Source organism: Pseudorca crassidens, chromosome X (assembly GCF_039906515.1).
Source record: "Pseudorca crassidens isolate mPseCra1 chromosome X, mPseCra1.hap1, whole genome shotgun sequence".
NCBI lineage: Eukaryota > Metazoa > Chordata > Mammalia > Artiodactyla > Delphinidae > Pseudorca > Pseudorca crassidens.
This window is the reverse complement of record NC_090317.1, coordinates 36,313,293-36,339,931: the sequence shown is the minus strand read 5'-3', so window position 1 is coordinate 36,339,931 and position 26,639 is coordinate 36,313,293. Positions and strand designations below refer to the sequence as shown.

The 26,639-nt window shown below is 44.1% G+C and overlaps 1 protein-coding gene across 1 annotated transcript; it reads right to left on the bottom strand.

Annotated features, from left to right (window-relative positions):
* Positions 1–1,535: 1,535 nt before the first annotated feature.
* On the bottom strand, positions 1,536–26,639 carry CAPN6 (calpain 6). The gene is made up of 13 exons (XM_067722961.1): positions 26,508–26,639; positions 20,041–20,220; positions 11,137–11,268; positions 9,884–10,092; positions 9,179–9,371; positions 8,422–8,615; positions 8,109–8,186; positions 7,823–8,009; positions 5,771–5,893; positions 5,390–5,592; positions 4,697–4,818; positions 4,002–4,138; positions 1,536–3,168 (listed from the first exon to the last, which is right to left on the bottom strand). Exons 2-13 carry the CDS (start codon positions 20,203–20,205, stop codon positions 2,986–2,988), a joined length of 1,926 nt encoding a protein of 641 aa, XP_067579062.1. The 5' UTR covers positions 20,206–20,220; positions 26,508–26,639; the 3' UTR covers positions 1,536–2,985.

Sequence of the window (26,639 nt, the reverse complement as noted above, 5' to 3'; positions counted from 1 at the left end):
AAGATTCTGAGAGAAACGTTTGGTATTTGTACAGTTCTTGGTACAATATTATGGATACACAGCTGGTACAGATGTAGCGAAGATGTTACCACTTTCTGGGGGACAGCATATTTTTATGGAATAGTTCAAGGTTTAGGAGTCGAATAGACATTATTATCTGATTAATAATCATTATATGATTACTGACTAACAACCTTGAGTTGTTACTTATTTGTTATTTATCCTCTCTGATATGTGTGATAAATGTTATTTATCCTCTCTGTTATAAGTGTGATAAATATTATTTATCCTCTCTGTTCCTTCATTTCCTTATTTTTCAAAAATAGAGATAATAACAACACTTCATATGGTTATGCGAATTAAAATGAGATTACATATATAAAGCATTGAGCATGGAGTCTGACACATAGCAAACAATCAAAAACGTGTTAGTTCTTTTTCTTTTCTACTTTTTTTTTACATCTTTATTGGAGTATAATTGCTTCACAATGGTGTGTTAGTTTCTGCTGTATAACAAAGTGAATCAGCTATACATAACATATATCCCCATATCCCCTCCCTCCTGAGCCTCGCTCCCACCCTCCCTATCCCACCCCTCTAGGTGGTCACAAAGCACCGAGCTGATCTCCCTGTGCTATGCGGCCGCTTCCCACTAGCTATCGGTTTTACATTCAGTAGTGTATATATGTCCATGCCACTCTCTCACTTTGTCCCAGATTACCCTTCCCCTTCCCCGTGCCCTCAAGTCCATTCTCTACGTCTGTGTCTTTATTCTTATCTGGGGAGAAAATTTCTCATCCTTAAAAAGTGGCAGAGCGTTTGAGCTTAATCATAATATCATAGTGCCATCTGGTGACCATATAGAACTATTACATTATCTGCATCAGAGACTTCATTTCTGAAAAAGTTCTACCACACCTAAATGCCTGTCTTTAAGATGTCATCTCTAGTGTGTTCTGGCTTAGTATTGCAGGGACAGGGAATGAGGACTGTGCTTGAGGTCAGTTCTGCTGAGCTTGGAGATGCCTCCCCTGTCTGGGCATCCTGTCCTGTCAGGAGGAAGAGCTCAAGGAAAAAGGAGAGGAGTTTCCCTCCTAGTCTAACCCTAAAATGGGCAGATGACAAATTAAGTGTGGAAGCAAGTGAATGAAGTCTTCACATCCGTTCTGCTCTCAGGGATATGGTGGGAGGGAGGATGATATCGTCTCCTGTTGGAAGGCCTGCCCTTGAACGATCTGGCCACTGTAGCTTTGGCCTTGAGTCCAATCTCAGAGGGGTTTCAAAATCATGTAACCCCTGATATCACACAAATACCCCTAAATATGGACTAGAAAAGGACCCCCTCTCCATTCTACCAGCCCCTCCCCCCCCGGATGAATACAGCCAAGGGCTCTGGATCCATCAGACTTAAGCCTGGGCTCCGGTTGCAGGAAGTACCCCTCCTCCCACCCCCACCTCTAACCGCTCGCAAAGGAGTCTCAGCAGACAGCCACTCTTGCCATCTCTCCTGTGCCACCAAATCAAGTCAAGACTGGTCAATTTATTAAACGTGAACTTTATTGTGGTTTGGATTATGTAAGGCAGTGTGGTGAAGGCACTGCAGAAGTTAGACTGAAAAACATGGTAGGAAATGGAGCGAGCTAAGAAAACTACAAAATTTTTTAAATGATCGCGTGCTGGACTAGACTAAGTATACTACAACTATGTCATTTTATTCATCATTGCAGAAGCGTTGAAATATTCTAGGAGGTGGAGCTTGGGGGATGGGGAAAGGCTTCATGGAGGAGGTGGCATTTATGCTGGGCCTTGAAGGAGGGGTAGAATGTTGATAGAGGAGATGGAGGGAAGAACATTTCAGAATGACTGACTCTAGAGAAAATTCTATAGAAGGACTGAAAAAACAAGAGGGCAAACAAACACCCCCAGGGAGTGAACGCTCCCAACTGGGAGAAAAGCCTGAGGGGTCTCAAGCCCCCCAGGTGGGGTCTTCAGTACCAATGATATTAGGAGGCACAGGACAACGGGCTTGTTTGTAAACCTAGCAGCAGCAGGAGGTTTCACATTTGCAGTCAGGGGCCCCAAACTGGCGAGACTCTGCCTGGATGGAGTCTCTCGTCCTTTTATCCTGCGTGGTCCTCATTCATCCTTCCTCTTGCCCGCTGACTGCCTGAACGGTAGTTCGTGCGCGCCCACGTGCGCGTGTGTGAGTGTAGGTGTGTGTGGATGCGTGGGGGACGGAGGCTTTGTCTCCCACTGCAGCTTCTTCCACTTTTCCCTCTTGTGGCACACAGCTGGCTTCCATGGAGCTGGAGCTTGGGCCCTTCCCACTGTCTGAGCCTCACGGAACTCCAGCTCTTGATTAAGCACCTAGGAAGCTTCCTCAACATGAAGGTAAAACCTACTGTGGGGGGTGACTTGGGTCAGGGCAGGACTACGCTTTCCAGAGGTGGTGGTTGGTGGTGGTGGTGATGGCGGTGCCGGCGGTAAGGGCTGGGGATGTATAAACAGGCTGTGGCTGCTGGGTAAAAGGCTGCTGGGACACCTGTAGTGTTCAGTCAGGAGCTGGGATGTCAGGCTAGACCTGCTTGGCCTTGATCACCCCTCCGCCTTCCTCAACATGCCCTACAGGGGAGACATTTTGGGCACCTGAAAACAGCTAAGACATCGGTAGGGTATCCAGGCTGTTGTCGTTGTCCTGCATGAATCTCACCCCCGGAAGCCCCAGAGATCTTTCCTTGGCCAACATCTGTCTGATCTCCAGATAGGACTGTCACCTCCCCCTGTCCAGCTGCTGGAGGTATATAGGTTACGTAGCTACTTACGCTACTCGGATGGGGAGGTATGGGGAACTTATCAGAAGAAAGGCAAAGTTAATTACTGTGAATTTCTTTCTTTCAAAAGATTATGAATCCTAGATAAGATCTAGCGTCTGACAGAAAATAAAAGGATGGGAAAGCTCTGTCAGGATTCCCTGGAGCTGGAGACTTAGAGCTCAGTGAGATCATCACTGGAAATAACCTTGAAGCTGATGTGGCCTTGTTTAACTTTGGCAGTTGGGCCACCCTTCTTACGCAGGTACAGGGACTTCAGATCACGGCAGTCACTGGGGTCAGCATCCAGAGTGACCTGCCCCAAGAACTGATCACAGAACTTTCGTCTGTTCCAGACCTGGAGAGACAAGTCAAGAAAGTGAAGATGAGCAACCCTCCGTAACATTGGACTTTGCCGAGTGGCATCTAGAACCTAATGCCGGGCTTTGAAAGGTCTGTGTAAAAACCAAGGGACTGTATTTCCTGATACCTCTCTGGCTAAGGGGAAAGTACCTCAAAGAGGAGAGACGAAAAGCCACCAGTCAGAGTTCAGAATCAACCTTGATCTATGAGATGGCCGCCGAAAGGCAGCTGGTCAGAAGCATTAAGTCAGAAAAACGGCCAAACCACAGTGCTCCATTCTGAGCAGCAGGGCGAGGGTCGTGTGAATTGGCATATACTTCCCCACATGGGATTTACAGTACCTGTGTCAACATGTGTATCTGCCAGCATGCGGGCTTCTGCCCACAATGAAAGAACAGAGGAGAGGAGATTTAGGATGGAGATTCATGAGGAAGCCAGTGATTGTGCCTGGTGGGAGGTGTCTTCCAGTACAAAACAAACAGACGAAAAACCAGGATAGGGCTTCCCTGGTGGCGCAGTGGTTGGGAGTCCGCCTGCCGATGCAGGGGACGCGGGTTTGTGCCCCGGTCCGGGAAGATCCCACATGCCGCGGAGCGGCTGGGCCCGTGAGCTATGGCCGCTGAGCCTGCGCGTCCGGAGCCTGTGCTCCGCAGCGGGAGAGGCCACAGCAGTGAGAGGCCCACGTACCGCAAAAAAAAAAAAACCAAAACAAACAAACAAAACAGGATAAGCCTTGCTCCGTATCCTAGACATCTGTGAGGCACTTGGGATCATCCAGTATCTGGTACTGAATATGAGCCACGTGAGGGTCCCTGTTCACATCCTTACCTGCACTATAATAGGAATGTCAGTGGTCCTTCTGTAGAAAATGGCCTGGGTGTCAAAAATGGCATGAACAGTATTCTTTTGGACAGGAGAACGGACTTCCTCCTTTCCACACTTGATGACCAAATATGGGTTTACAGCTGGAACAAAGTAACATTTATTTTTAACACAGTGATTAAAAGTCCTCTTTCTAGATAGTCAAGACACTATTTCACTAAGTCTATTCTGGGACTTTTAGCATCACACCTGGGTACTAGAATGACCTAGGACTTTGGTTCCTATTTCCCTTTTCTTTTCTATACTTTATATAGGGATATAGAAATGAATATTAGATAGGCCCTTGCCCCAAGACTTTTATATCCCATTTTCTCTTTTTTTAAATTGAAGTACAGCTGATTTACAACATGGTGTTAATTTCTGCTGTACAGCAAAGTGATTCAGTTATACACATATACATTCTTTTTAAAATATTCTTTTCCATTATGGTTTATCACAGGATATTGAATATAGTTCCCTGTGCTATAGAGTAGGCCCTTGTTGTTTATATATATCCCATTTTCCTATCACGGTTGACAGCCATTCTGACTTTTCTACACGGAAAACGCCACTGGAGAGAATCATGTGTGACCATCTTTTCTAACCATATATGCAATAAATGAAACTGATTTTGCTTTCCCAGACACCCCTGCAGTTCTTACTTTCATTGGCATACTTCTTCTCCAGGCCCTCGGCACTGTGCACTGTGATCTGGGTGACAACCTTGGGGTAGCCACGAGCCAGATTCCAGCAGGACATCTTGGGCATGTCCAGAGTCAGCTCCCTGGAACATCAAAAAGAAGACACGTCATCCATGACGAATGCCCTTTGATGAGGAGATAGGCTCGCCAAAGCAGACCCTGTTGTTGAAAAACACGAAATGCCAAGTGACCTAGCCCATTCCTCCTCCGACATGGCTTATATTTTATGAGTATGTTTTCCTTTCCCCTTGCTTTAAGGCCCAGCAGATAAAGATCAGAGTAGGCAGGGCTGGGGTGAAAAGGTAGCTTTGGTGACCCAGCACTCAGAACGTAATAGAGGAGCAGTGAGGAGTGCCAGCTGTTTAAGAGAAGAGTCAGCCAGAGAACAGAAGATAAAATATAAGTGGAAAAGCTTAGGCTATAGGCCTGTTCTCCTTAAATGGCAGCTCAAAGTGCTGAAGCTCTGACCTCCGCAGGGAACTTCTCACAACCCACACCACTTTGAGAAATCTTTCTCCTGCCATCACTGCAGTTAAATCTGACTTGCATAAGTTGTCCCTTTGAGTGTCCACCTAGGGGGAGAGGGCCAAGAGGGTTAGGACTGGAGGCAAAGCACAGAATGGGAGTTGGCAGGGCTGGCCAAGGAAACGACACCTGAGCTGGACGGGCACTTCAGAGAAGATTCTCAAGAGAAACTCGCTGGTGCGGCCATGCTGGAACATAGTTGGGACAAGCACGTAGTTGCCCTTCTTCAGGTACTTGCTCAGAAACACGGTGCGCGTGTCAATGTAAGTGGAGGTCCCCGCACGCTCCTGGATGTACAGGTGGTGGAGGCGGAATTTGCGATTCATCTCCACCTGGAAATGCAAGAGAAGGAGATGCTCTATTGCGCTCAGATCATAGTTTTTGCGTTTGAAGAGCCTAGCTCTTCTACTTTCTTTATCCCTCGACCTTTCTTGATTCCCCTAACCCCAAGCCGTCCTAATTTTGACACTGTTTGCCATCATTCTCTCTGCTCCAAAGGCCCATTCTTACCTTGAAGAGCTCAAAGCCGATGATGTAATTGTCGGGTCTTCCCATGCGGCGGTAACTGCGCAGGTCTTTTTGCTGCAGAGACATGATGACCTTGTGCCCATCCTCGGGCACAGTGAAGATGTACTAAGGGAAAGAGGCCAGCAAGGAGCTTAGTTAGCACTTCTGTTTCAGACGAGCCAGCTCAAATTTCAGGGAAGAAAACTCTACCTTGCGAAGCAGAGACTTGGGTCATGTTCTGGGCTTCGCCATTGACTTGCTAAATGCAGATCCTAATGTTTGCTTCTCCCTATGGCATTCAGCATGTGTTGAGAGAGCCAACTTCATACCTAGGCCTTTGATGCCAAAGGGGGTATGCTTTGTTTTAATAAGTTCTTGGGAGGATCTTGGGTTTTTTAAAATTGTCCCCTTGTGGGCTTCCCTGGTGGCACAGTGGTTAAGAATCTGCCTGCCAATGCAGGGGACACGGGTTCGAGCCCTGGTCTGGGAAGATCCCACATGCCATGGAGCAGCTGGGCCCGTGTGCCACAACTACTGAGCCTGCGCTCTAGAGCCCGCAAGCCACAACTACTGAAGCCCGCATGCCTAGAGCCCATGCTCCGCAACAAGAGATGCCACCGCAATGAGAAGCCCGCGCACCACAAAGAAGAGTAGCCCCAGCTCGCCACAACTAGAGAAAGCCCGCACACAGCAACGAAGACCCAACGCAGCCGAAAATAAATAAATACATAAAATTTTTTTAAATCTTATAAACTGTCCCCTTGTTTTTAAAAGCTGTACACAGGAAAATTTGAGAATCAACAAAGACAGAAAGCATCCTTGCTTGACTTAACCTGACACTGCAGCATTCCCCTAGGCTAGCCTCCTATTGCCAGCCCAGATGTGTGACTTGTGGAAGGGGCCGGATCCATTTCCTTGGTGAATTGATGCTTTGCTATCACCATTTTAAGGATGCCGCAGTCCTTTTCTAGAGACTTCCCAAACATCATCTGCGGAATCATGGTGCCATTGGGAAGTAAGACTAAAAGACATCAGATTTCTCTCGCTCTCCCCCAAACCTCCCACCAAGAAACAGGAAACAGATGCAGAAACATGCGCTCACGAGGCCCCCGTCAGTTCATCCTGCACAGACACTTAAACAGTGAAGCCAAAAAGCCCATTTCCCCAGTTTGGTATATGTTCCTGATAGTTAAAGCATTTCTAGGGCTGTAAATGAAGGGGGGTGGCAATAGGAGCTTTCTTTTCTTTAGGGGCAATTAAGGTGGAAGGAATGGAGAAAACTATGAGTTAAGTAAATCAGCCCACCAGCTTTAGTATCCTTCAAAGTGGCTGGCCAATGAAGCTCATGGAAAGAAAAGACACACTCGTGTAAGGCTGCAATACAGTCAGAAGTCTTGTCTCCTGTGGTTAGCTCATCAGCACATTTGCAGATAAAACCATCAAGGTTATTATAGGTTCAGGCTTTGGATGTTCGGATTTTTTGCTTTGGTGTGTGCCTGGGCTTGACCTCTAATGTGTCATCTGGAATAGCATTGTAATGGGAGATGGATGGAACGGGGTCGTTGACAGGGTAGCGATTCAAATCCTGAGAAGAATGACCTGGTATTCTAGATGAGAAAAGGGAGGCCTAATGATGGGGTTCAGAAGAATCACCTGCATGAGAAAGAGGACACATATAGTACATGTGTACCCAAGAGAGCAATTAGGCAGTAAAGAAATGAAAAGAATTGAGAAAACGTCAGGGAGCAGGTCCTTTCTCTCTAATGTGGGACCATCACAAGGAAGCAGGGAGTGTCAAAGCATACCCAGCAATATGGTCAGGATAGAGGCAGCCAGAGGAGATGGCTTGGATTTGATAATGTCACCAAGTCACGTCTCTACAGAGACACAGTCTGCTTTACAGGCATCTGAGCCAATCCCTATGCATCTTGGTTGATGAATATTACACAATAGCTGCAAATGGGAGAACTGATGTCAAAGAAATACTCCAAGGTGAGACCTGGCTTCCTATTGCCTTGATAACTTGAAGGCAAAGAAAAAGAATTTTATTTAAACCTGGGGATTCTGCAGGAAGGTATCACGGTTGTTATAGCAGCCTCCTGAACGGTTCATCAGCGGGTCATCATCCACAGTCCAGCATCCCACCACCGATTCCAGCTCCTTGCGGCCAAAAATAGGGTTGTTCACATTGCGGCAGACATTCAGTTCATGGAAGTTGCGGCAAAAGTCCTCCAGGCTCATCCTGAATGGAAGGAAAGAAATGAAGATGATACTTAATACCTACCCCTGCAGTTCCATGTGGAAGCCCCAATTCCCTTTAGCACAGAAAAACCCTACTCACCAAAACTCTCCATCATCAGACATAACAAGCCCCAGGTTCTTGCGATCTGCTGCAGTCAGTTGCTGCCACTCTTCAGAACTAAAGGCAAATGAACAAAGGGATAAGCCATTATGTTTGCCATTGACTTCCTACAGTAAGCAGGATGCCAAAGGAACAGAATACATGAGGACTGGGACAGTTTTGTCTCACCACCAGCTAAGTCACAGGCCCCATGTCACTAAGTATTGACAGCCCACTAGTGGTCTGGAGGGATGGGATTGGGAGAACGTATAGGGCTTTGGGGATGCAGCAATCAAAGTGGAAAGCCACTCACATCTCACTCCAGGGCCCACTCCATTCTTGTCTTCCCAAGGGGTTCCTCAGACGAATCATGTACAGCTTCTCCGTACTGAAGACCTCCACGAGTCTTTCTCCAAGACGAATCTTGCGAATATCAGTCATGGTGTACGTATGGCCCTTCAGTAGACCCCAATCAGTTTCGACTTCTTGTTCCTCCTGATTGGGAAACTGAGAGCAAAGAAAGATACATAAGGGCACAAGAATTGGGAGATCCAAGGCTTGGCTCTCCCTCTTCTTTGACTGGTTTACCCGAGTATGGTTGAAACTAGTTCTCTTATGCAGATAGAAATTTGATCCTGCCGCCTAACTTGACACAAAGCAAGCCAAGGAAAGGAAATAAAGAATTTAATATAACAACTCAAACAATTCAAATGACCCACGGTAGTACATTGATGTGAAGAGCATTGAAATTTGTTGGGGTTGGGGTTGGTTAATTCTTTGAGCAAACAGCTATAACTGCCACACCCAGGAGCAGAGGCAGGAGGAATCATTTAGCAGAGACTATTTCCATCAGCTCGGATGCTACATCGGCCTCCAGTGGGATGACTGGTACAAAAGGAAAATAGGTTAAAGCTCCTTAGCCTCTGCGCCAGGGCTCAGTGCCTATCGTTAGCTCTCCGAGTTTCATAATGACTTGTCCTGGATCTCCAGGGTAAGGGTGATGTTCTCCACTAAATGTCACGGTCTCCTCTGCCGGAAGTGAGCGAAGAGTGGTTTGGGTGAGTACAAACCTCAATGGAGCAACAGATCAGACCTCCTTTGGTAAATGTTTTGTACAGTTCTCCAAACAGCTTGTACTTCTCCTCAACGAGCTCAGTGTATCTTCCCTTCTGCATGTCAACAGTTTCAGCCAATGTGCCAGTGAAGTCCACGATGATATCAGTAGTGGTCAGACCATCGAGGGCTTCATAACACCCAAGCAGCCTGGGGGCAAATATGCAAAGTTATCTTTGTAAAAGTATTTTTCCAGGTCAAGGACATCTTGTCCCCCCAAGTTAAAACAGTCCTTGCCCAGCCAGCCTTTACTGGCTAGCTTTCCTCTAGGTACAAAATGAGAGATATTTTGAGAATATAGTCACATTTCTAGGTTTAGGCTATGTTATCTAGGACGGTCCATGCAGCAACTTCTTTCTACAGGTAAATATTAGACACGGAGAAAATCTGCGGCCATAATGCCATGTGATCTGTAGATCAGCAGCAGGAAGAGGGCACCTGGGAGCAGTAAGGGCTTAATGGAAACTGGGACAGCTGATTTCTTTCTCATCTAGAATTAGGGAGGGCCATTCCCAGGTGCAAAGCAATGCCTTGGATCTGATTGATATCCTACCCAATTTAAAGCCCAAGGCTAAGCTGGGAGAGCATGAGTTCCCAAGGATGAATGTGACCTTCCTTTCCTTGTGTAGCCTGACCGCTGACTGGCCAACACCCCTCCTTACTTGGCATAAGCTTTTTCCAACAGAGCATTCCAAAACTCATTCATGGAGGTGGAGAAGGAGAAAACGAGATCTCCATTGATGGTGGGCAGCAAGTCATCAATCACCACCTCGGTCCATTCTCCAAAATGCCAGAAACGGAAGCGAAATATCCCAGCATATTTATCTAGTTTTCGAGGGTCCCATTCCTGTTCCTTATGGTTGGGAATTGTCTGGAAGTATAAGAACATTCAATCAACTGTTATTCACCAGACCATATCCAAATATTGAGATTACAACTGACTTCTGACAAATCCCATGTGGCGACAGGAAGCACACCAAATACATTTGGTTTGGGTCTAGGTAGGAAGTCCCTGGTAGGGCATTTTTTTCTGCAATTTTTGCTCCCCGAGTTCAGTTTTGCTGAGGATAGTATTACCATGCTTGCCCTGAATACACACAGGGTGACTGGGGGCAGCAAGTTATGGGTTAAATTATTTACCACAGTTAATCTACAAACTCGATCATGAGAAACTGTCTACACAAACATATTCGTGGTTGCATACTTAACCACATAAACAAAGGCATTTTAAAAAGGAAAATCAATCAAAACACAAGGTCCCCTGTGGTTTCAGTTTTCAAAGGTCCATCCTAGAGAGTTCGTGCAGATTCTATAGACTATAGATTTTATTCACACCTTGAATAAAATTATATTTGGGAAAGTCTCCTTTTTAAATACAATTACACATTCATCTTCGAAAATTGTTATTTTCTGAAGAAAATGCTCTAATTTTTCCCAGGTCAACACTTCATTGCCTTGAACTCTGCCTAAATGCCAAAGGGATTTTTGTACTCTTATAATTTATTAGAACCTTTTCAAGCATCTAGTTCCACCTTTCTCACCTTTTCTTTTGTTCACATCTGTCAGTGACTTCCTGGCCCCCAGTGGCTTTTTACCCCAGTAGGTACTGAGAATGCAAGTATGCAGAGCTACTGAGTCAAAGTACTGCAAGTGACAAAAGATCACCTAATATGTGCGACAAAGCAAATAGAGTAAAATGTTAATGGTAGAATCTAGGTGAGTAAATGGGTGTTGACTGTAAAATTCTTTCAACTTTCTGTATTTGTGAAAATTCTCATAATAAAATAGAGGGAAATCACCTTCAATCATGAATACTTCTGACTTCAGGGATTAAACAATCTGAGACAGTTACGAGCTGACTTTTCCTAAAGTTACTAAAGAAGACAAGAAGGTGGAAACCGAGGGAGGTCGGTACCTTTGTCCAGTGAGACTCCTGAACAGCCAGACAGGAAAACGCAGAGACCATTGGCTTGTGCCCCAGTCTCCCTTGGGTCAGCTGGTGGTTACTGATATTGCCCACAATCAGACGGGGGTCATCGCAGATGTCCTGTGGATACAACAGTTGGTTCTAAGAGCCTGGGAAGTGTTCCCCATGGGTCAGTGTGAGCCCAGCTAGGCAGGACAGACTTCACAGATGAGGTAAGGTGGAAAGATTACCAGGACTTCCACAGGTAGGAGAAAGGAAAGGTTGGGGGGTTGTGGAAACAAACACAAAGCAGTAGCTCATCAAGACACAGGAAAAAGGGTCACGTGGGAAGGCGGCAGGAGAAATGGAAGGAGAGGATGCGACTGAGACAGGATGAGACGTGCTGGTGGGAGCCCTCAGACATAGCTATCATTGAGGTTTAGAGAGTTTTCACTGCAGCAGTGAGTTTGTAAAGAGAGAACGAGGGATTAGCACATTACATTCTGAACCTATTTGTCAGGATGAGATTTTCTGAAGCGCCTGTGCTCAGATGGGTGATTGCACTTAAAAGACAAGACCTGATAGAGGTGGACATTAATGCTTCTCCCTCTCCAGAAAAATGAGTTAGGAGACCTTATACATGAAGCCCTTTCCTAACATAAAGCAAAGGCAACAGCGGTGTCCACGCAACAAGATTTCCCCACATCTTTGGATGAATACAGATGGCAGCAGCACTAACAGCAGGTGGTAATAGACCGCGTCTAGGAGCACTTCAACAGATACTCTTTTCCCACAGGGGATGTTCAGAACCTGGACAGAGTGGAGCAAGTATTTGTTTGAGGCGTATGTGTGTGTCTTTCCCCAACATATCATTAGCTGTGCCATTCCCACTGCAAGTAGGAAAATGAGGCCCAAATAATACAATTCCAGCACAATGTAATGGAGGAATTTTCAAAGTATAATCAGTGCCTAAAGGAAGGATCCCCAAAATTTCCCTGGTGGTAGACAAAATAATTTGAATAGTGGTGGTAATGTTCACGCTGAAGGCTTAAGAATGACTAGAGTTAGCAGTTGGACAAGGGAGAGGGATGGAGGCGTAAGGAGTAGAGAGACAGTCATGGACAGAGGTATAGTCACATACATGACACCACATAATTGAAGACACGTTTGCGTGACTCAGAGTATCAGCCCTTGCAGAGTTCAAAGGCAGGAAATACCAATGAAGTCTTGGGTAGATGGAGACAGCTTCGTGGAGGAGGCCGTTGGCCAGTACCTTGACATTTTGCTTACCCAGCAGAAATAAATCCTAGTCTCAAATGGAAAGAAAATCTAGACATATATCCTTTAAAAAATTATTAAATAGAGACAGCTATATTTTTCTGGTTCTCAAACCTCTTTTTTTTAATGGACATAATTCTCCTTGATGAAGGGTCTGGTCTACAGAATGAAACATTCCATATATTCTTTAAAAGCCAAAATAACTCTGGAAAGGAATAGGCATTCTGGGCAAGGACAAGTCCAAACTGAAAATTAATTGGTCATTCCTTTGCCAAAAGGAGAGTTAGGTGGGTTGCCGTCAGCTTTGGTTTTCTGGTCTTTTTTTTTTTTTTTTTTTAGATGCATGTCTGGTGTCTCATTACTTTTTTGTCTTAGTAGAAGACTTCTATCTTACTAAATTTTTTCATGCGTTGGGAGCTGCCTGTTTTTTCATTTATTGAACATAAAGCAGGTGTGTTGGGTGGATTCAGTCCTGATATCCTTTCTCTTCTGATTGTTTCTTTGCCCTTTCTAAGATGAGACGAAATACAGTTTTTCCTTTCTGAGTCAGGCGTTACCATTTTATTTGTAGCAAGATGTAAAGTTATACAGTGATTTCTGGGACTTAGATGATGCATATAATAGTTTCCAAGCATGAAAAAACAATAAAGTGAACATTGATATGTGGAAAAGTGTGTTTTTAGATTATTGAGGCAAATTATTTGCTGGTTTTATGTAGAGTTATTAGTGGTTGGAGTTACATAAGTGTCTTGATTTTCCACAAGGCTTTAATTCACAGCAGGGATCTAGGCTCAGCAAACACTTTTGGCATGTCAGCTTCTATTTAAGACCTAAAGGATCATGTAAATAAGCAAAAAGACATGGAAACAGAACTCAAATTGAGGAACTGGATAATTATTCTCCTGTCGACTAACGTGAATGTGATTTTATATATATATATATATATATATATATATATATATAGTGTGTGTGTGTGTGTGTGTGTGTGTGTGTGTGTAAAGCTGTGTGTAATCATGGGAGAATATACATTTGGACAAAAAAAACACCTTATTTTCCATTTCCTCTCATAAACTGGCCCATGCCCCAGTTTTACTTCACCACTCTTCATACATGATAGATGGCTATTTAACAATGTGTTTTTAAAAATGAGTTAACAGTCCATAGACTGTCAAACCTGGAAGGAATTTAGAGACTATTTTGTCAACCTGTTTATTTCACAAATGAGGAAACAGGCACAGAGAAGGGCAGTAACTTGCCTCTCCTGTCATTTAGCTAGTTAGTAGACCTAGGACTAAAGTTTTAGGTTCTTCAGTTAGAGAAGGAACCTCTAGACATCAGCTGGTTCATCCTTTTGCCTTTAAGTTGATCAATGGTCACCATGCAAAGGATAATACCGTGAAGCTCTTCAGGGGTGGAGATGCAACTCATTGTCTCAGTCATCCATCCCAGTGTTTTATGTCTCTTTGCTTAATGCTCACCTAAAAGCTCTCCATCATTCTGGAAGACTGGCTTAACTCATGTCTTAGCTTTTGGTTCTAGGCTAGATATCACCAATGTGCTTTAATCTCCTCAGTTTCATCCACTAAATATGAATCAAACTCTTATGTATGTCAGCACCGTGATGTGAAGCACGGGAGAACATTTTTATTAAGCCACATTTTTTTTTTACCTCTTTAAGGAAGTGAAAGACTAGAAATAGCTAAGGAGGTAGAAAGGGTAACGGGTAATGAGCCAATGCAAATCTAACAGCCAAATGGACTTTATGGTGACAAATTTGAAAACAATGAAATGGATATTTATTGAATTTTCCCCTAGATTTAGACAACTGGCTATAATTCCTGCAGGGGTGAGGAAGCAAGGCTGGAGACATTTTCCTGTAAGTCAAAGCTGGGATGCAGAGTGCAGATGGGACATTTCAGCCCAAGCTCTGCTGAAATGGTAGGGAGTGGAGTTGGAGGAGAAGTCACAGCTCACATAGTCACATATTTGGGTGGCTTGAGAGGTAGGGAAGATTGCTGAACCTCTAATGGTTCCCAGCTGTGTTGGCCTAGTCGACGTGATCCTTAAACTGGGCTGTTTGTCAAGGCAAAATAATTTCTTGGGGGAAAACACACAACTAGGAAGTCAAGCACCAAGAGTAAATCCAGGAATGGTCTCTGCAGACCCCTATCCCTGAGCCAAAGCCTTCTACTGATACAAGCAAAGCAGCATCTCTAGGAAGTATGTTCTCTTAGCTGAGCATTGAGAGATCCTCCTATTGTCCTTACCTCATCTCCTTTCCCAGAGACCTCTGGGTGGGGGGAGGGAGGCATACAGTTATAAGCCTTGGAGCCCCACACATGTCACTCTATGTGGCTCTCTTCGCACCTACCACATCCACATATTTAGCAATTTTTTTTTTTACACAGGTGAAATTTGCTGACAATAAACATTGAGGTCCAGGGTAAACCTCAAGAACCACAGTAAAATGAAAGGCTGCCTAGAAAACCAGCAGCCGGAAGAGTGGAGGTATTTCAAAAGTGCTATGGGCAGTCTAGCAGTCCCATGGGGATGAGGACAGTGTGGACACTTACAAGTGAGGCCAGCCCTGCAGTAGGTACATTAGGACTAAGTCCAAGGCTCTAAGTCGTCCCAGAAGGCCCAGGGCTGCCATCCAGGGCCTGAGGGCTTTAACAGCTAGTCCAAGCAACCATTATCTTATCCTTAGAAAATCGTACCATCTCCAGACACGGCATTTATAGGTGGACCTCGGCTCAGGGACCGATGTTGAACCACCTGCACAAGGAGTCGACTTTACTTGCTGGGGAGTTTTGCTTCTGCATGACGATCTTGTCATTGGTAAAACATCTCTTCCTTCCTAACCCCTCCAAGGAAAACTCAATATGGAACCATAGAATAATATCTTAAGCCCAACTTCCACTTCCAAACTGGACAAGCAAGTCACTACAGAATTATCTTCTTCTTTAAACCTTCAGACTTCTGCAAGGAGACTCCAGGTGTAAATCCCAAACTGCTTTATTGGGAAAAATGTATATATCCGTGCAATGGAATACAGTTCAGCGATAAAAAGGAACATACATGCTGCCACATGGATGGTCCTTGAAAATCATGCTAATCTCAAGAAGCCAGTTACTTTTATGATTCCATTTTAAGTGAAATGTCCAGAATAAGCAAATCTAGACAGAAACCGAAAGTACATTACTGGTTGCCTGCGACTGGGGGGAGGAGGGGTTTACTCCCTGCAAATGTGCACAAGGGGTTGTATTGGGATGATGCAACTGGTCTAAAACTGGATTGTGGTGATGTTTGCACAACTCGGTAAATTTATTTTAAAAAATCATGGCTTTGTATACTTAAAGCAGCTGAATTTTATGGTGTATAAATTGTACTTCGATAAAGCTGCTAGTGTTTTTTAAATCCAGAATCTAAAATAAATAGGACAGATGGCAAGAGTATTGGCCTATTCAACTCTTTTCGATTGTGTCAACAGAGAAAAACACTTAGGACCATTCACGTGGAGGCACATGATCTCTGGGAAGAAAAAGAAATTCATGAACAGTCTAGGCCAAAACTACTCTACAGAGGTGTCCCATTCAGCTGGGTGTTGGAAATTTCTATTCGCACAAAGAGAGAAATATTTTCTCCTTTAACGGGGTCCCTCATATGCAATCTCTCTCTGCTTCTAATGTCCCCTCTCAACCGATCCCTCCCATTCCTCCCACCTTTGCTTTAATCCAGAACCTCATCGGCCTCTTCTCACCCAAGGTAGTGAAAAGACCTGGGCAAGGGCCATGGTAGTGGAGGCTGAACTCAGAACTTGACCAGGAGAGCTGCCAGATCTTGTGCAGGTGCCCTGGCTTCCTCCACAGCCGGCTGTGCAATCCCCAAAAGGCCTTGCTCCATTTTAGCAGGAGAATAGCTGTGTCTGACTCGAAGACACGATTGTAGCTGGGTACGACTCAGTCAGGAAAAAAGCCAGAGGCGGGTAGGAGGGGAGAGTCACTGGAGAAGAGATTTTCTGTGGGAATTTGGTGGCTAGATTTCAGCCTAAAAATCCTACCTGCCGTCTTAGGATCACACTGTAACTCAGGGGAACTCAGCTCTTAGAATCTGCTAAGACTTTATATGTTGAAGGTCCAGGAGGACAGGAAAGCCCAGGAGGACAGGTATCAGGCAATATAGCTGTGTACCCAGGAAGCTAGGCCGGTAGCTGGGGTCATTGGACCAATGGAGGTGTTAAGGAGAAGGATCTTCCTCTGAAAGGTATGGGCAGATGAAGGGGCACCAAACAATTGCAAAACACCCTCACAATCCCTGCCCATCTAAAGCAGCTCCTTAGGGTGCAGCAGGGAAGTGGCAAGTGGGAAGAGGGGAGCTCGATCCTGCCCTAGGATGGTGGCGCTGGACCGCAGTTGGTTGGTTTGATTAGCAGTGGTGTTTACAGACACGGAGGCTTTGCAACCCAGGAGGGAAAGAGACAGAAAATATCTGGTTAATTGTGCTTCTTCCATTTTAGAGACTTCAGAAACGAACCCCGTTTGAGTATGAGGCGAGGTGGCATGCCAAGGGACAAGATGTCTGTAAGCTTCCCTGAAGATGAGGATCTCAACCTTGCCAATGAGGCAGGTGAGTCCAACGACCCATCTGGTCTTCCTGAGCCAATTTAGAGAGGCCGTCTCTTGGCTTTACTGATGGGAGGCCAGAGAACTTTGACGTGGTTCTTGCCCCTAGGCTTGGCCTCCACTCTGGCTGGAGAGGAATCTCCGGCTTTTAGAAGAGACTCAGATGGTGGTCCGGAACGTTGTTTTTCCCCCTACTCCCCACAAGAGTCCCCCGCCCCAACTGCTCCAATCCACCATGATCTCCTTTTCTTCAAAACCCTCTATGATTTACTGGCTATATGCCTGAAAATAGCATTTCCTCTGTGGAGCAGTAATTTCTTATTTAACTCTTCGACAGCTCAATATCCATCTCGTCAGCTGGAATGGGAATCCCTCACCCCAGGCCTCGTCTGTATCTTGCACAGAGGCTGGCATAGAGTAAGCGCTCGATGAATGCTTCTCAACTGACTCTCTCTTTGGGCCTAATTAAGACTAAGCTCAGAGTATGCTCGCAAAAGGGAGAGTCTGGATCAATTAATGGGTGTACAGCATCAACACAGTGAGGGGGAATGTGAGAACTTACTGGAGGGAAGCTACCTATTTTACCAAAAGAGACACGAGCAAATCTATCTCCCTGACATGGCATCATGGTAGAGTAAAAACTAATACAGGCTTTGGAGTCAAACCTGGATTCAAATCCCAGCTTGTTAGTAGTCTGACCCTGGGAAAATTCTTACCTTCCCTCTGAGACACAGTTTCCTCATCAATAAAATGAACATAGTATCTACCTTTATTTTTCACACCAGGATAAAAGAATTACATCAAAGTGGTTTTTAAAGATACCTACCTTACTAAGCTATAGCAAATTAGGATGAAATGAAAAAATGTATAGAAAACTCCAGACACAGTATCTGGGCCCATCGTAGGCATGCTCTAAATGCCTCTGCCTTGTTCTACCCCATTCACTCTCTCTTTCTGACACTCCCTCACCTTGGAAGGGGTATCGCTTGCCTCAGAGGCAAGATGGATTATTGCAGTGATTACTAAGTTTTTTTCCTTCCTTGCTAATTCATCTAGGACTCAATCCACAGAATTTGGAAGATGAAGGCAAAGGACAAAGGACGGAGCCAAGATGGGGGAGGGAGGATGTGTCTAAAGGCGGGCCAATACAGGAAGCACTGTCGGCTTGGTTCACATCAGGAGAATGGCTTCACGTTGGCTTGCGATTTTACTGCCCGTCAGATCTCCTGCCACCTCGTCCAGGACCTCACCCCCATCCATTATTCCTTCTTTCTTCTGTGTCTTTAACCTCTCCTTTACTATTTCCTCCTTAGCCTATAAATATGTCCTATTTGTAAAAGACACCCTCCCCCAGAAAACCTCCCTCGATTCCCTGCCTTCTTTTCAGCTACTTCTGCCCTATCGATCTCCTTTCTTTCATAGCCAACCATCAACAAAGAGTGGCGGCCCTCATTATCACCATCCATTCAGAAGAGTGGCTCCCAAACAGCATATTTCTATTTTCTCCATGCATTTGTTTTCCAGATTTGTATTGCAGGTCAGTGATCTACAGGGATGTCAACGACTGGAGGCACAGAAACTGAGCAGCAGTGTAATCTTCCTTCTGATGGAGAGAACTTCTGCAGCTCTTATATTCTCAGCGACTATCATACTTTATGGGCAAAAATGGAGACATGCCCTCTGAGTCACATAGAAAACAAGAGCATTGACGCGACCCATGTATCTTGGCACCCCCTGGTGGCAACCTACATAAACCGAAGTAGCTCTTGTAAGAACTCCCTTCAGGAGTTCAAGCTGTGGAAATTGTTCATTGAAGAAAGCGAACCTTGAGTTGCTGACTGAGATGGTTAATAGTGCATAAAAAAGGTACATCGTGAAATAGGATCAGAAGGTTTTCAGGATATGGTGAAAGTCCAAGAATTTGCATTTCATAACAGCCCTTGATGGCTTATATACCTGGTCACCCACTTTGGGAAGGAGCCCAGGTTGAATATCCTTCTATCTAGTCGTACCCTTTAGATATAACCAGGTTACTGTTTATTCTCCAGATTCCAACATCCTATCATTTTGTACATTGACCTCCCACTCATGTAGGACTTGTAAAGGGCTTCTGAGACTTGCTTTAGAGACACAACATACAGATGTTCCACAGAGAACCATAGTAACTATGAATAGGCGGTGAAAGATATACGATCTTACTTGGATCCCACTTTGCTAATTGTGGGAGAATACAGACGATGGTATCCAAAGAGCAGCAAAGAAGTCTCCCTCCCCCAACTCAAACTCCATCTTGTTGAGTTTATTTCATTTATGCTCACCATATAAGTTTTTCTCTTCAATGGTCTGAGATTATCTTGAAGTTGCTGTCATAGGTAACTCAGTAAAGAAACAAGAGTATAGTTGCTTTCTGAGTTACCGTATTTACTCAAATGAACTTCCAAAAGAAAACAAGCATGGTATATCTCTTTTTTGTTCTTTCTAAATGACTAAATCTGATAAAATGTGACTAAAATTCAAGATTCCTCAAGTTAGAGCCAGAAGCACAAATCCATAAAACTTCCCAATTTTAAAGCTGTCTGCTGGGAATTCTTAGGGCAGTGAAAATATTCGGATACTATAATTATGGTTATATGTCATTATACATTTGTCCAAACCCATAGAATGTACAACACTAGGAGTGAACTCTAATGTAAATTCTGAACTTTGTGTGATTATGATGTGTCAGTGTAAATTCACCAGTTGTAACAGAGGTACCACGCTGAGAGGTGGCATTTGATAATGGGAGAGGCTCTGTATGTCTGGGGACAGGGAATACATGGGAAATCTCTATACCTTCCTCTTAATTTTGCTGTGCTCTAAAAATATAAAAAGGATATTATGCTATAAAAAAATAAATAAAGTTGTCTGCTAAACGGGTCTATACGCAGTGGGCTGTGTGAGTGAAGTAGTGGACCAAGTAGATTTATGATGAAAGAGATCAAGAGGGAAACAGAAATTGAAACAACGAAGTTACCTGGGGACGTTTCCACACCACCTTCCCAGGAAGCAGTCGGTTGTAGAAAAGTGAATCATTCTCAGGCAAAAAGGTTGGATCACAGAAAAGTCTACCATCCCTGATGCATTCCTGCTTCAGTTCCTGGTACTTCTGGTTTTTGAAGAGCTTCAGAGGAGGACCCATAATGTCAAACTATGTCTAGAATGAGAAAATTGTTGTTATTGAAGGAAGAAGTTCTCAAGTCTTTTAAAGATTCCCCGAGATTAGACAAACAGTTGTCATCCCAGTGATTTATTCCCAGAGCTGGGCACCTCAGTTTTAGCTTTAAAGGAAAAGTCACCATTTTCAGGGAAAGAAGGGCCCAGGGTCTGCAGCAAATTCGTCTGGGGGTTGGGATAAGGCATCTAAACCATTTCTGGGTCTCAGTTTCCTCATCTGCCAAATGGGGTAATATGGGCCTTAACAATCTTATTGGAAAAATAGATAATAAACGTTAAGATTGCTAGTTAAACGTGAGTCATTATAATTTAAAGGGCAATCTTCCATCTTCCACTGGCAGGGAGGAGTTCAAGCACAGAAAAATTCTAAATTTGAAGAGAAAGGGGGAAAATCGCTTTACTACATTCAGAATAATTTGGTGCCCTGAAGGGCCACACACTTTGTGCTTGAGGAGAGAAGCAGCCCCTTTCACTTCTAACAAGCCCTTTTACACAATTCCTTCCCTTTTATCATTAAAGAGGTTTGCGTTTTTATTACTGGCCAGGAAGACTAATGCAAGAAACAGAGCTCAGCAGATGGCCTCCGAAGACAAGGAAAGATAGAAAGATTGTATGTGTCTGTCTTCTTCAAAGTCTAGTGTGCAATCATTGGCCCACTATAAAAGGCAGACTCCGAAATTCAGTTACACCAATTAGGTGGATTCTTATCCCATGTCAATACACTGTTGCTTTCTCTTCTTAAAAAAAAAACACAACGAAACAACTCTCACACGGCTATACAGAGAATTAATATAGTGGCTCTTCAGGCAATGTCTATCAGAGTGCCCCACACTCAAATGCCCCTGACAACTGGTTTTTATGAGGATAATTTGAAAGGTAAATTTGATTTTAAACAGTTTTGGGGTGATAATAGGGTTTTCAATGACTTTGCTTGATTCACAAAGATAGATTTGTAATGATTTTAATGATCTTCTGATGACAGTCAATGGTAAATAGAAGGGTGCTGTAAAATCTATATGCACCAAGTATATCAAAAATATATTCTAAGGATAACGGTGTCTATATTCTATGATTACATGAGGGTTGAAACAAAAAATCTGGCTAAGGTCAGAGTGTCTGCTAAAAAATGGATGAAATTTGAAAAAAAAGGCTAAATAATTAGCACTTTAAAGAATATCTGTGTAGGTAACACAGCTCAAAACTCAGTTAATAATGAGGCAGTTGTTATTTTATAAAAAGTGTAATATTAATCAGACCTGTCTACTATCTTACTTCCTGTTCCTTTAGTATTACATTGAAATGCCTTACCGGTAAAGAAGTCTCCCCATTTGAAAACCATAAAAAAATGTAATTCGATGTTATTTGCAACCTACAATATATGTAAACAAACTTACCCTTTCTCTGAATCCAAGGAATAAGAAGCTGGAAATAACCAGTTTTTCCATAGCCTCGTTTATTGGCAATTGTTTTTCAAATGGAAGGCTACAGGAAACTGCAAGTACTGAAATGCTTTCAGTCATCAGATTTAAGTCTGTCCACGGGTTTTAAATATTAACGTGTATTTCACTGTGTTTGAAGTCGTGGACAGTATCAGTAATAGTTTTCCATTAAGCAGCATCAGAGCCAATCTGAATGTATGCCCAGGCTCCTTTCTGGGGCCTTTTACAAATGGACCCCAATTTTTACATGTGCTCAAACTTACAACAAATCCTACCGTGTCTCTTGCTTTTCCTGGAAGGTTGGGTGGATTGCCAGAGGCTGGGGACTGCAAATGGGGGATCGTCTGGGACAATTAGGATATTTAGTTTCCCAGAGCCTCCTAGTTCCTGAACATTTTGGATAAGTGAGCATTTCCTGTTCTTGGGAAGGCCCGCTGCTGCTGCCAGTCTACCTTGTTACCTAGTCAAATGCCTGCAAAGGGAATCCCTATTATATAAAGAGGCCTGTCTACAGGTAGAAACAGCATCAATTGAGAAGAAAATCAAGTTTGATTTTCAAAACCGGTATGATTCCAGTCGACTTTATCAGAGACAGAATGTACAGCTGGTGCAGATAATTCAAGCTTTTCGGGTGAGGGCACACGCATTTTGGGGGCACACAGAAAATAAGGAATAGCGAGCAATAGCCTCAACTTTGACAGGCATTCGTTAGAGCACAATTGCAGTCCCACGCCCCGTCGGACTTGCAGAGTAGAATTGCCCCCGATTTCTGACTGGGTAGCAGAAAACTATATTCCATTTGCTGTGACCTTGGTTTCTTTGCGCCTCAATTTTCTCAACAGGGGAGTGGGGTTATTTATCTTGCCCTCCTTACACTGTGGCTCTCCCTAATGAGATGGTTAGTGTACAGGTGTTTCGAATAAGCAGAAAGGGCTCCATAAGTGCAAGGTACACACTGTAAGCCCTCCCACTGCCTGGCACAGAGCTAGGTACCCAGCCACTGTTCAGGAAATAGTTGTGGAATGGATGAATGTCTTATGTAGAAAATGAATGTTTGTGTAGCAATTTATTGTTTGAAGGGTGCATTTCAGCTCATGTTCCCTTCATGGCAGCCACGTTCTGTAGATGTTATCTGTGCCCTTCATTTTGTATCTCCAGAAACGGCAGCTCAGACAAGGGGCAGCTAGAAAATGGCGGAGCTGACTCAAAGCCTGGTCTGTGTTAACACCCGATTTAGTGTACAGCTTTCTATCACACCACACTGCTTCTTTTGCTCACTGCCTTCTTAAAGAAGGGATTTTTTTTTTTTTTAGCTCAAATGAGGAAAACCCTCCAAAGCAAACATGATACCTAACTTGGAGGCATTCTGCCTAGAATTCATTGCCGTGGTAGATATTGAAAAGGTTCTTTATTTCCATGGTTTGATGAGCATGGGAGAATCCAAACACTTCACATCTCAGGATTCATCAGTTAAGTCTCAGAAAACTTTTGGAAACTCAGAAATTTGTCTTGAGTTTGTCATCAACAACTTGCCCTGTCAGGGTATAGGAGAGTGGAGAAGGGAATGTTCCTTCTTTGCTATCTTACTGTACCCAGCTGTGAAGACAAGAGAGCCTTTAGGTTAAAGACCACATATAGGAAAGTCAGTAAACAGAAGCAAAGCTGGGGTTTTGAGTATCAACCAAAGAAGGCCTCCAGCTAACAAAGGGAACATGCACATTTAAGAAGGGGGACCTTGTGTCCTGAGGGCTAGTATTATGGGTGGTTGGGTGAAAAAGAGTGTGCAGTTTTGTATTGAGACAATGGTCTTAAGAAGTACTGTTTGAGTGGGGATCCTTCATCCAGAGAGAATGAAGAAGGCCGTGTGAACCAAAGCTAGTGGGAGGGGTGGCTCCAGGGTGTGGTGAGTTAGGAGTTGCCAGGGAAAGTTGAGGGAGCCTGCCACGTGGAACACGAGGCCACAGTTAGGAGAGGGGGCTTTTGCTACTCACCGGACTAGAAAGTTTGGGAAGCTGGACAAAGTCTTAAGAGGAAAATCACTTGTTCTTTGCCTGTGGGTCAGCCTTAGAGTAGAAACCAGATTTTGCTCTTAAAAATGAAATCTGCCTCAGTTTACTCAAGAAAATTATGATCTGATAAGAGGAAATCCAGTCTGTGGTTTACAACCTGCTTTCCATTGCGGTGAGTGGGAGGGCAGGGGACGGCATTTAAGGGGGAGAGAGGGAGAGAACAGGGCCCCCGAGAGTGTTGTTCCTGGCTGGTTTCTCCTTTTCCCCAGTTTCCCCCTTGTATTCTACTTGGGGCAAAATCGGACGTCAAAGCAATTGGGAGTTTGCAGAGCAAAGTGAATACAGAAGACTTAACTCTGCCCCGGCATGACGTAGCAGCCACTTTCACCACAATCGGGGGTCTCTATCCTCACCCCTGGGGGTGGTGTGAGGAGAGAAACGGGGCTTGGAGAAGGAGAAGTAATCAAAATTCAGCATCCACATTTTACCCAGAGAAGAGTTGCTTTCCACATCTACACAGGTAGAAGCATGGCCACACCTTAGAGAATGCATCTACCAACGAACGTATGGTTCTTCAGATTCAAATTGTTGGCCAGATATTCTGAGGTCCGAAAGGGACCACAAAAGTCCTCTGATCCAGCCTTATATAGAACACATCTACTCTGCCCAGAGAGAAGACCCTGTTCAAAGAAATTCCAAGAAAAAGAGTGCACAATTTCCTTTAATTCCATTGTTGCAGAACTCTATCAAAAAATGAAAAGCAATTCAAAATCATGAAAAGAGCACACATAGTCAGGAGATCCAATCCCAAATACCATCATTTAGTGTAGATAACATCTCTGTCCCTCAGTTTCCCCATAAGAGCAATGGGGATAAAATGGCTGCCCCATATACACCTCAGGGTGTTACTGGGGAGAGCTAACAAAATTAGGAATGTGAACATGCTTTTTAACTACTAAGGATAAGACCAATATAGGGCAGTAGTATTAGGAAGCGCTCGTTCTAAGCAAGTTAAATCCCTTTTCTGTTCTTAGTGGAAAATGAGGAGATTTGATCACATACTTTAAGTAAGACACACACAAACATTTGAAAGACCAATATAAAATGGCCCCTCTGCCATTCAGTACCTCCTCTCTCTTCCACCTCTCCATTTTGGCTGACTTGCCCCACTACCCCTTTTATTTTTCCCTCTTGGCTGGAATAAGCCCATCCTATAAGTCTAATTTTATAGCCCTGCGAAAATCTAATTCCAGTTTTTCTAGAATGTTACATTGGACGGACTCTTAGAGATAGATCACTTAGTCCAATTCCTTGCTTTTACAGGAAGGTGAAGGGACTTGTCCAAGGTTGCACAGTTAATGACAGAGCTAGCACTAAAACCTGGACCTCCTGACTCGTTTTACCACAATTAAAAAAAAAAGCTGGGGGAGCATGCCAACACAAAACCTCAAGACATTGCTTCTGAAAATTCTTATTGTCCTCTTCTTACAAGAATGCACTTAGGAGTTTTGTTTTTGAATTGCTGTCAGAAGGTGAGATGATTTCAAATCAAGGCTAATCAAAGAAACACTGTTTTGGGGTCACAAAGGGGCTTTTTCTGCTTTTAATTTAGGGACTGAAAACTCCCAAGGATACGGAAAGCCTGCTTTTTAACCTATTCCTGACTACACAAGTGTTTAGACTTCTGCCTCGCCTGCTAAGGACTCTAAGGATAAATAAAGAATGCTATTCAAATCCAAAGTATTCATAAACGCACATGCGCGTCTGTGCACACACACTCACATACACACAAACTGCAAGAGGAATGCGAGTTAATTAGCCGTCCCCCGTAGAATCTTTTCCTAAATTCCTTCAGACTATAAAATGTCCTTAATTTCACAACAAATATTAGCAAATGAGGCATTAGTCAAATTTCAATAAAAACATTAATTACAAACCAGGATGCTTTATCCTGAAGCCAGAAGTGACTGTCAGGATGGCAGAATTTGTTTAATTTTCCTATGTGCTTGTCACCATATTTCAAGCTCCAAATCCTCAGAACCAATTTTTAAGTGCAATGCTCCAATCCTTTTGCCACCGCGTTCTCACCCCAGCCTGCTCTGGTCAAGTAGTCCAGCTAAGCCCCCAGAACAATGTAGTTGCGGTAGGGACGGATAGAGCCCCCAGCTGCAAATCTAAGTTTACACCAATGCAAGAATCAGAGAAAAACAAAACCAGGCCAGCCAGGGGCTGATCATGAAATAGCCAAGATCAACCTGTCACCAGGACAGGAAGATCCCGGCTCTGCAGACAGGACAGACTCTGCTGCCATTCCCTCCTGTGCAACAGTGTACCACCTATGGACCCCACTTCCAGGGCTTAAAGACCTTTTGCACACAGTGTGCCTCCAAGATTCTGCCTGCATTTCAACAATTTGCCTACAATTGCGGGTCAGCAGAAGCTAGAATAAAGCCCTGAAAATGGGGATTCTCCCCCCCCTCACACTCGCCTCCCAGGTTTGTCCTTCCTTACCAGGTATTTTAAGTAACAGGAGACCAAAAAACAAAACAAAACAAAACCCTAGCAGATATCACCAGAAAAGTCTCATGGCCAGACAACCACAATTACCCCTTGCCCCCCCCCCAAATAAGCAATCCAAAATTCCATTAGTTTCGAAGTTTCCAAACTGCTATTACGCACACACATTCTATCCAGACAAACCATAAAATGATAGCTGCGGAGTTTACCTATAAAGTGCAAGTTCCTTCATTTCATTTAGACTCTAAGTTATCCAGCAAATAAAATTGCAGGATGAGTTTGCGAATGTCCTCTCTCCTCACCTGAGTTATCCAAGGAGCCTTGTTGCTGCTGCTGCTGCTGCTGCCGCCGCTGCCGCTGCCGCTGCCGCTGCTCTTAGCCAGGTAACCCCTACAAAGTCTGTTCAGTCAGTGCGGCTGAACAAAGATTCTGGC